The sequence below is a fragment of the Macaca fascicularis genome, chromosome 8 (genome assembly GCF_037993035.2).
Source record: "Macaca fascicularis isolate 582-1 chromosome 8, T2T-MFA8v1.1".
In the NCBI taxonomy this organism is placed as follows: domain Eukaryota; kingdom Metazoa; phylum Chordata; class Mammalia; order Primates; family Cercopithecidae; genus Macaca; species Macaca fascicularis.
In genome coordinates, this window is record NC_088382.1 from 29,082,211 (window position 1) to 29,096,858 (window position 14,648).

The 14,648-nt window shown below is 41.2% G+C and overlaps 1 protein-coding gene across 1 annotated transcript in view; it reads right to left on the reverse strand.

Moving 5' to 3' along the window:
* EBF2 (EBF transcription factor 2) overlaps nucleotides 1–14,648 on the reverse strand; it is a 204,326-nt gene that overhangs the window by 55,243 nt on the left and 134,435 nt on the right. The window contains exon 7 of the mRNA XM_005562876.5: nucleotides 11,446–11,527. Coding sequence (XP_005562933.1) covers nucleotides 11,446–11,527 — 82 coding nt within the window. The remainder of the gene's footprint in view (nucleotides 1–11,445; nucleotides 11,528–14,648) is intronic.

Genomic DNA, 14,648 nt, shown 5'->3' on the forward strand with positions numbered 1-14,648 from the left:
GGGACAGAGAAAATCAAGACAGACTTCTGGCTATGGCGGGCAACCAAGCTGCAAGTCCATATTGCAAGGAGAAATACACATCGGGTTTTTACACAATCCCAAATTCTCATCGTGGACAAGGTGAATCTAATGACACAGTTTTGTCTAAGCCTCCATTAATTCAATCCAGGCTAACAACAAACAAATGGGCTACTGCAGTTTGTTCCGCCCTACCACTTTATTCTTGGCACACATATTTTCAAGCCAGATTTAAGGCCCAGATTCTTCTTTGTTACGGGACTCCAGAGTCTCCAAAATTACCTTTAAACACCTACCCCACAAGCATGGATTTTGTCATTTTCTTTAAAAGGAATTCCCAGAATTCTCAGCAATGGTTGTTGTTTCATATTCCCAAAGGCTAAATTTTCTGTTCAGTGAAGGATCAAGTCCCAGACAGGAGAACACAGAGTTGACTGCCATAGAGACAGATGTGAGAGGTTCTGGACTACTCCAGCAGAAAGTGGACTGGGCATCAATGGTATTACTCCTGAGAAGATGTGTTCTTTTCCTTTTTTAAAAAACATACATATTTTTAATTCTGTCAAGTTTAAACTGATACACTTGATGGCAAGAATATAAATTAAACACTGGTCAATGTACTCAGTTTTTAAAATAATTTAACTATTTTACTTTGTGTGTGTGTGCGTGTGTATTTTCAACTTTTATTTTAGATTCAGGGAGTACCTGTGCAGGTTTATTACATGAATATGTTGTGTGACACTGTGGTTTGAGATACAAATGATCCTGTCATCCAGTTAGTGAGAATAATCCCTAATAGGCAGTTTTTCAGTCCTCTCCATCCCTTTCTCTCCCTGCTGGTAATCCCTAGTGTCTATTACTCCCATCTTTATGTCCATTGGTACCCAAGGGACATCCTCTTACAAGTGAGAACACACAGTATTTGGTTTTCTGTTCCTATGTTAATTTGTTCAGGATCACGGCCTCCAGCTGTGTCCATGTTGCTGCAAAGGACATGATTTCATTCTTTTTTGTGGCTGTGTAGTATTCCATGGTGTCTACATACCACATTTTCTTTATCTGATCCACCATTGATGAGCATCTAGGTTGATTCCATGTCTTTGTTGTTGTGAATAATGTAGCAATGAACATACAAATGTGTGTGTCTTTTGGGTAAAACAATTTCCTTTCCTTTGAGTATACATCCAGCAATGGGATTGCTGGGTTGAATGATAGTTCGATTTTATTTTTTTCATTTTAACTAGAGAAGATACTTTCTTAAGGAACCAACCAGCACTGTGTTTCTGTCAGTCATTGGGTACTTTTTGGGACCCCTAGGTGCTCTGCTACATGCAATGGAAGCTTATAGAAAATATTGTCACAGCCTCAAGGAGCTCACCCTGCAGTGGACAAAGCATAGCAAACACTAGACATAATCAGAAAATATTATTGCATGGTAATCTGTCATTGAGGATTGAGCTGTGTTGCCACTGTGTACTGTAGGGGCCCAATGGTGGGAAGAATCAGCGTGAATTGAAGGCGATCACAGCCATTTTCATCAAGAAAGTGAGATTTAAGAACAGGCCTTGAAGAATTGGGGGAGTTACACAACTCGAGGTTACTAAGATGATTATTCTGGCACCTAAAAAAATTCTAATTGGCATAAAGGAAGTAGTATGCCCAAGAGCTCTCTGCTGGTGTATTTTGGCCAATTTGGCTTTAGAGTAAACACCTTTTAGAGCTTGCTTTTTAAAACCCAGTTGAGAATTCCAGTGGCAATTAAAAAAAAAAATCACCTTTTCATGTCAGTGAGGAGTGTGAAGATCATTCATTTGCTTTGCAATACTGAATGTCCCTTCATTTTAACGGTCACAGATACTTGCTACTCCCTCCCTACCTCATTTTATTCCATTTAACCCATTGCTTTTCCCATCTAAAATTTGTGCCAAGTGGGATGGTTATGGTCAAGGGCAATATTTTACTAGCGAAAGTTTTGAGAGCCACAGGGGAGCCATAACATAGTTGATGCAGTTCTTTGTTTGGCTTGGGCATTCTTGCCTACGAAGCTCTAGCCCCAGGGACAGCCTGAATCACCTGTGGCCTATCAAAAATCAGGAGCACACAGGCCCTGGAAGCAGCTGAGGAACTATGCACTCTTATTGCAGGACTAAGAACACTTTGCTTTCCAGGAAGCTCTGCATTCGATAGCCCTGGAATGGGTTCAGGGGCAGGTTGTGTCCAAATTAGAGTCCCTTAAAATATTTGAGCATTTAGACTGTGTTTCCAGCTCACTGAAGTCTGACATATCCTCTCCCAAAAGTTCCCCAGGCAACTACTGCTTTTCATTTCTCACCTTGCCCTTTTACAAAGAACTCAAAACTCATTTCCTGGGTGAGTCAGTCAAGATTTCTGTCACCCTGATTCTTGTTCCCATTCAAGGCATCAAAATTTAGGGGTGGAGGCGGCAGAAGGTTCTAACATCAGAGAAAAGCTTGAAGTCATTCCAGAGAGCCTTCCCCAAGCTTACAGCATTGGACTGAGAGAAAGATCCTCCGACCCTCCAAGGTTTTTTTTTGTTTTGTTTTGTTTTGTTTTGTTTTTTTCTGACTCCAAATAGATAATTATGATTTCTTAACTCAGACTATCTGGTTTGTTTTATCATCAGATAATAGACTCACCTGCTGATCAGAGAGGCCATAAGTCAAGTGATTTCCATTATGTGCTTTAAAACTGCTGCTCAGTAGCACTGCAGATTTCAAATGGTAGATGAGATCACAGAGCAGCTGGAGCAGCTCTCACACTGAAAGATGTGAACTGAAGAAACCTGCAGGCAGCTGGAGCTGTATTAAATTTTTACCATTTGGAGTTAATTTAAACTCTCGTTTCCCTCTCCAACGGGTGTGAGAGAAACATTCAACATTTTTTATTTAAGGAAAATAGATGGTGGTGCCATTAAAAAGTTTTATATAAGAGCTGGGGGTTTAAAAATCATAAGGGGTTGCTGGATGGAGCTTGGCTCTTTTCCAAGACATGAGTAGCCGTGCCCTTTGCTCTCGCGTCGTTTAGTAAACCCGACTAATGGCTCGTGCCCAGCTGTGTGTACGAGGTGTCTTTGTCAGAGCCATTCATTTCCCCCATCGTTCTTCTGCAGTCGTTGCATCCAGCATGTTGCAGCAACAGGCATGAGGCCTCTCACATGATCCAACCACCCTGTGGATGCCAGTCAATCCCAACGGGACCTCACTTCCTTTCTCCATTCCCATCCGGCAGATCTTTCTGCCCTTGGTTCCCTTCTCTGCCCCACCGTGTGCTTCTTCTTGCTTTCTCACAGGCCCAGAAGATGTGCCAGGTGTGTTTTCACAGAGCTCCAACCCCTTCCCTCGAACCCTTCAAATCCCCATCAAGATGCCCTTCCAGCAGGCCCATCCTGGGATTGTGTGCAACCCAGAACCAACTCAGCACTGAAGCCTTCCCCAGCCTGACTCCTGGAATGATTTTTCTTTCATTAGAAATGTGTCTGTCTGGTCAGGTGTGGTGGCTCACACCTGTAATCCCAACAATTTGGGAAGCCAAGGTGGGTGAATCACTTGAGCCCAGGGGTTCGAGGCCAGCCTGGGCAACATAGCAAAACCCTGTCTCAACAAAAAACACAAAAATTCGCTGGGTATGGTTGCATGCACCTGTAATCCCAGCTACTTGGGAGACTGAAGCAGGAGGAGCACTTGTGCCCAAAAGACCAAGGCTGCAGTGAGCCAATATTGCACCACCGCACTCCAGCCTCAGTGACAGAGTGAGACCCTGTCTGTAAAAAAAGAAAGAAAAAGAAATATGTCTGTCCTTCCATATCTACTGACATATCTCTTGAGGCCAAGGATGGCACGACCTGCACATATATCTCAGTCCTCTCCCTAGCATGACTCTGTAAATTAAAAACTATTATTCTGGTGGACCTAATCTAAAAAGGGAGTAATTTAGGGGGTAAATTTGAGACACCCAAGGGTCTCTCAGGGAAGTTCAGCAAATGGAAGCAAGCACCTTTATCTTAATTACAAGTAAGCTCTCAGTTAGAGTGAAGTTCATTAAAAATGATTTGGCAGGATGAAGAGAGGTTGGTTAATGGGTACAAACGGTTAGAAGATGTAAGTTCTAATATTTGATAGAGTGGGGTAACTACAGTTAACAACAATGTATTGTACATATCAAACTAGCTAAAAGAGAGAACTTGCAATATTCCCAACACAGAGAAATGATCAATTCTCATGATGATGGATAATGACTATGGACACCCTAACTACCCTGACTTGATTATTACACATTCAATGCATGTAACAAAATATCACATGTACCCCATAAAGATTACAAACAGTATGTATCAATAAAACAATTTAGGCTGGGTGTGGTGGCTCACATTTGTAATCTCAGCATTTTGAGAGGCCAAGATGGGTGAATAACTTGATCGCAGGAGTTCAAGACCAGCCTGGGCAATGTGGCAAAACCCTGTCTCCATAAAAAAATACAAAAATTAGCCAGGCCTGATGGCACACACCTGTAGTCCTAGCTACTTAAGGGGCTGAGGTGGGGAGATGGCTTGAGCTGGAGAGGCAGAGGTTGCAGTGAGCCAAGATTGCACCACTGTACTCCAGCTTGAGCAAAAAAGTGACATCTGCTCTCAAAAAAAAAAAAAAAAATTAATGATTTTAAGGTTGGATATGTGTCAAGGTTATCAATTCCAGAATGCTACTAAGTCCACAATGACCTAATGTACAAGCTGGTGCCGCCCTTAGGATGGAGAACAATCCAGTGATCATGTCTTTTTAAAATGAAGTCCTTCTGAAGCAGAGGGTAGAAACTGGGCATTCAGGCCTCTAAGCCTCCCAATCTCAAGTAGATCTGATGACATTTGTGTCCTATAATAGGTGATGCGGTGGAAGGCTCAGAAAACTGTTCAGAAGAGCCTCAGCACCTGCTGTCACTATAATGGTGGGTATCATTTAGCTCCACAAACATCTACACTTGACCAAGCCGCTGAGTTCCAACAAGCACCAAGAACACAGCTGGCACTGTGCAGAAGCCCGCTGCTTCCAGGAAAGTCACCTGAACATCACAGAGAAGCAGACTTGAGCTATGCAAACCACTCATTTATTTTTTATATCCTTCCACTAGGACGCAAGCCCTTCGAGGGCAGGAATTTTATGATTTGTTCTCTGCTGTATCTCCAGCACCTAGGATAGTGCCTGGCACACAGAATTTCATTGGTAATATTGGCTGCGTCCATGAATAAATGAATGCGTACCTCTATGTTTTCACTATGACTTGGAACAGACCCAGCCAGTCCATCTATGACAGTGAATTAGCAACAAAAAGCTCTAAATTATTGTCAAATCCTAGTGATTTTTAGGATTTGAATGTGGGAAATGACCGTGTGCCTGACTTTCTCTTCCTAGCTTGATTTTCTTTTGGATTTTAAGACTGCCTGCTCTCCGCCCACACAAGCAGAAAGAAATAAAGAATGGGATTCATTATGTCGTAACAGGCCTGTCAGCTTAAACTAGACATACATTTCTTTTCCTTTCCTTCATTGAGCTGTTAATCTGGGTGTTTCACCTAATTGTTCCATTTCAAGGAGGGCAGAAGTGATTTTCCGCATGCATGACCCATGGATTTAGATACTTGGAGAGCCCTGGAAATCTTGTTTCTTTTCTCTTTTTTCCTTTTCTCTTTTGTGCTCTTAAAAATGTATTTAATAGTAATCTATTGAGCCCTACAGAATGCCTGCCATTGTGCTAGACATTGGCGATACCTACAAAAATAAATAAAACATACCGATTGCCCTCAAGCAGCACACAGTCTATTGGAGAGACAAACAACAACTGCAAGATGATGTGATAACTGCCAGGGTAGGGGCCTGAAGGGAAGGGTGCGTCGGCACGGACCCAGGAACCAACAACTCCACTTGGAAGAGTCAGAAAATGTACCACTAAGGCGGTGACATTCAGCTGTAGCCTTAAAGCATGAAAAGGAGTCACAAGTTGGAGAGGGGTGAAGGGTTCCCAGGCAGAGGGGTGAACATATGGAAAGCTTCCCAGATGGAACAGAAATCAGAGATGGGTATGTGGTGAGCAGTGGGCAGATGAGAACTTCTGGGACAGGCATGGCAGGTTTTCCAGGTAGGCAGAGGCTGAGCAGCCTTCTCAGCCATGCCTTTTTAAATCCAAGCTTTGTGTCCATGGACAGTCAATATCCATGACGCATTTTAGTAGGTGTATATATTTAATTTTTATGGATACTTAGCAGGTGTATATATTTATGGGGTTCATGAGATATTCTGATCCAGGCATACAATGTATAGTAATCACATCAGGGTAAATGGGGCATCCTCATGACATTTTGTCTGTTTTGTTTTGTTTTGTTTTGTTTTGTGAAGAACGGGGTCTCACTACATTCCTCAAGCAGGTCTCAAACTCCTGGGCTCAAGCTATCTTCCTGCCTCTCCATTCCTAACAGCTGGGATTACAAGCATGAGCCACTTTCCCCAGCATCATGACATATTTTAAGAGGTAACTCTGGCATTCATGCTGAGGACAGGTTAGACAGGGGAGGAATAAAGACGGGCTATGGCAGCTTTTCAGGAAAGAGGTGGATTTAGTAGATACTTAGGAGGAGGAAGCGGCACTTTGACAATGAAAGAGGAGGGAATGAATCAGGGAACAAGCACTGAGTTCTGTTTTGAACACGTGCTCGCTAGTCATCCAGGGAAGATGCCCAGGAGGCAGCTAGCGTTATATGCCTGCAGCTCTGGTGAAGTCTGAGAATATGGATACAGAAATCATCCAGGAACAGAGGGCATTTGAAGTCAAGAGAGTGGATGAGAGATCACCAGGAAAAGTCCTAAGTGGACAGATCCCCACTGTTAAAGGTTACCTCACATGAAGGATGCCTATTGGATTTTAAATGAATGACATCTCTTTAGATTAGAGGTCCATGGAAGCTTGAGATGTTTCAAGTGGTCTGGAGACCCCTGAAATTTTAATTAAAACTTTAAATGTAATATTTTGATGAGATACAGACTATAGCTTTTACCAGATTCTTAAAGGGGTCTGGCCCTCCCCCCCATAAAAAGGTAAAAAAGGGTTAAAAGGGTCAAAACTCTTTGTGTTTCACTAAGTATTTTTTATGTCCTATAATACTTAGGACTTGAATGGAATTAAAGAGAGGATTGGTTCAAGCTTGAAAATAATCTTGATGTAACAATTTTGGGCTGATTGGATGATTTTTGTAAAAAGAATGCAGGTTCCACCAGTGTTTGGGGGATAAGGGAAGGAGGAGGGAGTTTTATTGAGTTTAGGATGTGATTAGAAATGTTTCATATTTCTATTCCATTCAGATCAAATCCTCAAGAAAGAATCCTTCATATTAAATTTATGTTTGACCATATCATAAAAGTAGAGAATTGAAGGAATGTGTATATGGCTTTAAATGACCATCTTTGTCCTTCTGAGTGAGATACATATTCTAGGAATTTCTGAAAGTCATCATCCATTCAGATGACTGTTCCACCACCATGAGTATGCACTCTCTCTGGTTTTGTTTCATATTTGGAACCTGAACTAAGTTTCTTACTTGACTATGATAGCATATTGCTAATCCTTTCTTAATAATTACCTTCTCTATATTAGAGAGCTTTCATTGAAGGTTATATTCTTAGTAGAATCTAAGTACATTATAAAAATTGCCAATTCTTTTGTGCACCAAAGTACACTACTATCAAGAAAGTGAATGATAACTCATGGGACAGGAGAAAATATTTTCAAATACATGTCTGAGAAGGAGCCAGTACCCTGAATATATAAAGAACTCTGACAGCTCAACAATAAAATGACAAATAATACAACTAAAAAATGGGCAAAAGATTTAAATAGATATTTCTCCAAAGAATACATACAAATGAGCAATAAGCACATGAAAAGGTGCTCAAAATCACTAACCATTAAGGAAATGCAAATCAAAACCACAATGAGATACCTCTTCACACCCATAGGATGACTAGAATTTTTTTAAAACAGAAAATCACAAGTGTTGGCGAGGAATTGATACCTTCACACATTACTAGTGGAAGTGTAAAATGGTGCAACCACTATGGAAAACAGTTTGGCAGTTCCTTGAAAACTTAAAGAAACAGTTACCATATGACCCAGAAATTCTGTTCTTAGTTGTGTACCCAAGAGAATTAAAAACATATGTTCACACAGCAAAACTGTACACAAATATTAACAGTGTCATTGTCTGTAATAGCCAAAAAATAGAGACAATCCAAATGTCCACTAACTGACTAATGAATTTTAAAATGTGATACATCCATACAATGGAATATTCAGCTGTGAAAAGGAATGAAATATTGATACATGCTATCACATAGATGAACTTTGAAAACATTATGCTAAGAGAAAAAAAAACAGACACAAAAAGCCACATATTGTATGATTCTATTTATATTAAATTTCCAGAATAGACAAACCCATAGAGACAGAAGGTGGATTGGTGGTTGTCAGCAAATGGGGAGAAACAGGAACTGGGAGACATGAGTTTTCTTCTTGGGGTGATAGAAATATTCTGGAATTAGACAGCGGTGCTGGTTGCACAACACTGTGAATGTACTAAAAACCACTGGACTCTACACTTTTAAATGGTTAAAATGGCAAATTGTATGTTATATTAATTTTATCTCAATAAAAAATGAAAACAAATTACCAGTTGACTTTAGCTCTATCCTAGAAATAAGAGAATCACAGAATCCATAAAGTCTAAACAATTCTTTTTGCCCTTGTTTTTGCAAAAGTCAAACACTTTCACATAGGATGACAATTCTATATCATTTGGAGATCAACAATATTTATTCTATGCCAGTGAAAAACTCAGGCACCATGAAAACCCCACTTAAATAAACAACTAAGGAAGCAGAGGAAATATTAGCATGCATTTGCTTTCTAAATATATTTCTAAACTTTGGGAGAAAGAAAATGAGCAGACATTCTCCTACAATAGAAGCCTCTTCACATTTATATGAGTATCCTCACATTCTCAAATTTAAAACTCTTTGAAAGTGCTGGTAGAAAATAGGATGGAACAAATATCCAAACTGTCAAACTCTTTTCTCTGCCTCTGTATCTTCCAGAAATGAAGCTAAGCTTTGGTCAGGGAGGCACTTTGGAATTCTTTTAAATTTCACTCTTCTTTGGACTGCAATTATTTACATTTTTATTTGGAATACTGAGCATAGTGAACTTCCACCATGCACGAGGCTCCTGTTTGATCCCCCAAGAAGGCTGATTTTATTTCTGTTTGTCTTCATACAAGAAAGTAGGGCCAGGAGCGATGACTCACACATATAATCCCAGCACTTTAGAAGGCTGAGGTGGGTGGATCACTTGAGGTCTGGAGTTTGAGACCAGCCTGACCAATGCGGCAAAACCTTGTCTCTACTAAACATACAAAAATTAGCTGGGCAAGGTGTCATGTGCCTGTAGTCCCAGCTACTCAGGAGGGTGAGGCAGGAGAATTGCTTGAACCCAGCAGGCGGAGGTTGCAGTGAGCCAAGATCACACCACTGCACTCCAGGCTGGGTGACAGAGTGAGATTCCATCTCAAAAAAAAAAAAAAAAAAAAGGCAGGGAAAGAGCCTACCCAAGAGAGAAGAAGTCTCCAACTTTTTAAAGGAAGACTGCTAGTAGTGTTAAGTGTTGTAACGAAAAATGCTCCTGTCACAGCAAGATTGATAGCCATGATGGGGTTAAAAAATAATAATACCAGAATGTTTTTCAAAGTAACTCTCAGTAGCCTTGTGTTTGGCCATCTTCCCTGTTAACTCTTGAATGGCTCTGCTCCTAAACATCTGTCTGATTGTGGCCTAACCACAGAAACTCTCCAGCAGGACCAGCTACATCATATGTAGGGTTCAATAAAAAATGAATGTCACATTCCTTGTTCAAAATTTATTCAGGATCGGATGCGGTAGCTCACACCTGTAACCCCAGCACTTTGAGAGGTCAGGAGTTCAAGACCAACCTGGGCAACATGGCAAAACCCCATCTCTACCAAAAAGTACAAAAATTAGCAGGGCATGATGGTGCACACCTGTAGTCCTAGCTACTCAGGAGCATGAGGCATGAGAATCCCTTGAGCCCAGGAGGCGGAGTTTGCAGTGAGCCAAGACCATACCACTGCTCTCCAGCCTGGGTGACAGAGTGAGACCCTGTCTCAAAATATATATGTTATATATGTATATATTATATATAAATATATATAATGTATATATTATATGTTATATAATATATATTTATATATAAAATATATACATATATTTTGAGTATATATAATATATACATATATCATATGTATATATTTTGTATATTATATATATATATATAAAATTCAGAATTTCAAGAAGACAACAGCAAAGCATAAACCTAGCAGCTGCAACGTGTCGCACGCCCATAGTGTGCTGGAAAGAGTTTGATCAAACAAACCCCCGCCAGCTCCTGGCTCCGGACTTTCCCACCTACTTACTGTGATTAGGGGCAAGTTATTCAACCTTCCGGAAACTCACGTGCCTCACCCGAAACATGAGGCTAAGGTTCCCCATCTCTCTCATTGCTGCGAGGATTTCTTTTTTGAAGTCTCAAGCTCGTATACTATCGTTTAACCTGTTTTTAATTTTTCTATGGAGGAGGAGGTGCCACATATCTAGCACGGGGTGTGAGTGGCAGGAAAGCCATTTGGTGAATTAAATACGGGTCCTTCAAGGCTCAAGGAAGGGGGCCGAGAGGAGCTGCTCTTGCTTTCGTCTCCAGCCTGATACACTTTGCCTCGCTCTGTTTTTATTAGCTCGTCTCTTCAGTACATCAGTGGCAAGGGTGATGAAACCGGTGGCAGATTTAACTGCTAGGCAGCTGGGTCACCGTCCCGTGGGTCTTGTTGTCACGCTGCGATCTTAAAGTGACCACGCTGCTTGGGCTGCTGCCTTCCAGAAGGCTCAGAGAGAGACCACTGAATAGTTAATCGGTGGAAAAGGGAAGACAGGGGCTGTTGCTTGCAGAAAATACAGAGAAGCTGCTTTGAAAAATCCCAAGGTGGCTGAATATCAAGAACACGGTTCCTGCTGTGGGCAGCTGTGTGTGCAGTGGGCAGCCCGAGGGCTGAAAATCAAGTCTCCAGCACGGGGTTGGTGCCTCTCCCCGTAGGGCTTTGGCAATGGGGGCAGAAAGCTTAAACACTACAAGATGAAGAAACTCTCGGCGCTAGTGGCTGAGGGTCATCGTTTACCATTATCTTTTGTATTGTTAGCAGTAGCAGTGAATAATAATTTTTAAAGAAAAAGAAAATAAAAAGAGTGAGAAGGAGAGAGAAAACAGGATGACTTATTTAACAGGAAAGATCTGCAGGGCCCCTTACCTGAAACCGTCTCATGTCCCTTGGGTTTCCTGCTGTTTTCAAACAATTCTGATTGCACTTGAGGAAAAATTTTAAAAAGAATCTGTGAAGAGAAAGCAATGTGTTACATTTTTCAGTAAACATTTTTTAAGGGAGAATATAGCTGCATTCCATTAGATTTGATTTGAAAGCGATTATATTTCAGATCTGGGGAATTTCAACCTGCCCTGCCTGTGAAGGAACATTGCTGACCCTCTGCAATTTGCAAATTTGGATGTTTTCAATCTGAAGCGCAGCACCCGCTTCCCCATCACTGTGGGGGATTGTTAAGCAGCTCACAAAGTGGGCTTTGGTTTGTACACTGGCCCCCGGAGTTTCTAGAGCACTCATTTTGGAAAAAAATTTTTAAAAGGCTTCAAATGCAGCAGTGACCCCTGCTGTACAGAAAGTCTTGCTCCAGAGTTAAAAATGGCAGGACCTGACCCCAGAATCCCAGGGCGAGAGTCTCGTCTGTGTGGCTCTCCACTGGCCCCAGACACCTTCGTGCTCATACGTGAAGATGGCCTGATATATTCAACCCAATGTTTACAAAATCAGAAAATGGTATGTTATCCTCCAAAGAGAAAGTCCATCGGTGCAGGTATCTGCCAGAGTTTTTATGATTAATAAGAAGTGTGAATGTCCCTCTCAGATCATGTATAGATTATTCAGAGAAACACGAAAGCACAGAATCATGGTCTGAGGTTAGCATTTGTCAGACATATTTCTTGAAGCCAATATTCTCTCTTAAATGGCGTATCTGTACAATTTGAAAATTGGGCATCTTTCATCCGGCAACTACGTTAACCAAGAAAAGTGGCAGAAGTGGCCTTTCCAGCAATTCACCTAGTTAATGTTTGAAAATTTGTTTCAAAATACAGTAAGTTTTTCATTTATTTCACTTGCAGAGTCCTTTTCCTTAAAAAAAAAAAAAAAAAATCCAGCTTTTGCAGTGTTCAAGTCCCAGGTGAGCTAGGCCTATTTCCCTTTCTGTTACTATGACAACGAAATTTTACCGCAGTCCCAAAGTCCCTTCAGAACTCTCACATCCATGCCTTGAATTAGAACTTTAAAGGAAAAGATATACATTTTCCTCAGGATTTACAAACAAAAATAAGTAGAAATCAACACTGCTTCCAAAAATTCTATTCTAAAGCAATGGTTGGTGAAGTGTTCTCATTGCAACGTTCTGATTTTTATTTTTTGTTTAACAATCACACAAAAGAATTAGATAACTCTCCAATTAAATGTATTTATCACTTTAAAAAACTGATGAGGAGATAAACAGTAAACGACAAAGGAGGGGAGAAGGGGAATTGGCTCTTCAGAGTATTTTCTGTATTTGAGGCTCTTTTACTCTGTTTGCTAGAAATATTTGGCCACATGCTCCCATGAATAAGGTTGAGTGTGAATTTGGAAGCAACAGCTAAATATTTTTTTCCTGATTTTATAACATCTGCTTTTCACTTCTCTCTTTCAATCTTTTATAGGGTGGGTGGGAGGTTGGGCTTTGCTTCCTGTGCCCCAGAGGTGTTGGGGTCTTTATGGAAGAGATCTGTGGAAGGATAAGGCAGAGAAAATGTTGTGCATGGCTGTCCGACCACAGTGCTCAAATTCACAACCTGCCGCTGCTTTCTGAAAGGCAGTGGCATCTCTGCCCGGGTCACCAGAGTGCGTTAGAAAGGAGAGCTGCTTTTATCTCAGTAAAGATTGATCAGAATTCAAACATTTTATTTCTTGAAGGGTAAAGATCCCCTCCATTTGTACACTCGTTCAGAGCCAGGCACGGACACTCACAATGCACGCAAATATTGCCTTTTCCCACTCGTGTGTGTTTCTGAACAATAGCCCCCACTGCACCCCACACTGGCCCTCAACCACTCCCAGAGGCAATTTACAATTTACATTTTTCCCCTACTAAACCCAAATGGAGTGCTTTTTCTCATTTAGCCCTTGACTTCTGGAAAGTTTTGCCACAACTGGGCTCCTTGTAATGCGTTCTGTGTGTGTTAGACTACCCCCACTCCCCGCTCCAAAATGTATCTGGTGAAAACATTAATGTTCATGAAGGCATTATTATATGAATGGTGTGGTAGGTGGAAAAGTGCAAAAGAGATAAATGTTTACATAAAATCAAATTGATTTAGGGAACCGTGGAGCCTGCTGAAAGGCTTTATTCATTTTAAATTAGGACCCTTAACAGTGATTTGGATGGAAAACACCTAGTTTGACTTTTTGCTTGTCTGGGGGGTTGAGTTTGTAACCTACACGGCCCCGTGCACTCTAAGGACTTAGCACTGGGTTCACGAAGGAGAAGGGGAGGTTAAGTGGAAGGAGGACGAGGGAGGTGAGTGAGAGAAGACAGAAAGAGGCAGAAAGTTCTCTTGCATTATATAATATCTTCTAAAAGAAGGTATTGCTACTTCTAAATGGCTTGCACCAGAAATTAGGGCCTGGATTTTTAAATATATGGATCTAGATATTAATTAAAAGAAATTCTGGGGCTTACTGGCATCTCCATTTTTTTTTTCTCTTCCTTTAACTGGTGTCTTCTGGTTCTCTGCCCTCCACCCTCTCCATCCACCATGCTCAGCGTCTTGATACAAAACCTTCACTAATCATACCATCCATTTAGCCACGGGGTAACTTACAGGGAACAAATTCTCTCCAAATCCCCTGGGTCTAGATCCCTCCGAAGCCAGAGCTGCCTGGAAAATGTCAGTGCTCTCCACTAAGAAACGGGAAACCCAAATAAATTATGAGATTCAGACCAAATGTGCAAATTCTCATCAGGATGAAGTCTATTTCCACTTTCTCCAAACAATGTTGACGACGTAAATATCATAACTACGGAGCATGCTGCACACGACAAAGCTTCTGATCCATTCCTTAAGAGCGAACGCTAACAACCACAGGTTTATCCTTGTGTTAGGGACGAAGAGGATCGAAAGAGGAGTCAACACATCATCTCAAACCTTCAGATAGCAATCTGGTCCCTAGGTCAGTGGGGCAGGAGAATGGACCAGAGCATTCCTTTACTCCACACATCGTTGGAAATACCCCAAGGGTTAGCCTTGGCCTGTGGCTACGAACTGATCCCGGGACCAAGTTACCTCACATTCGTTCTCTCTTAACAAAGGAGTTGAACGGGATCTCTAGGGTTCTTTCTAACCGTAATATTTTAT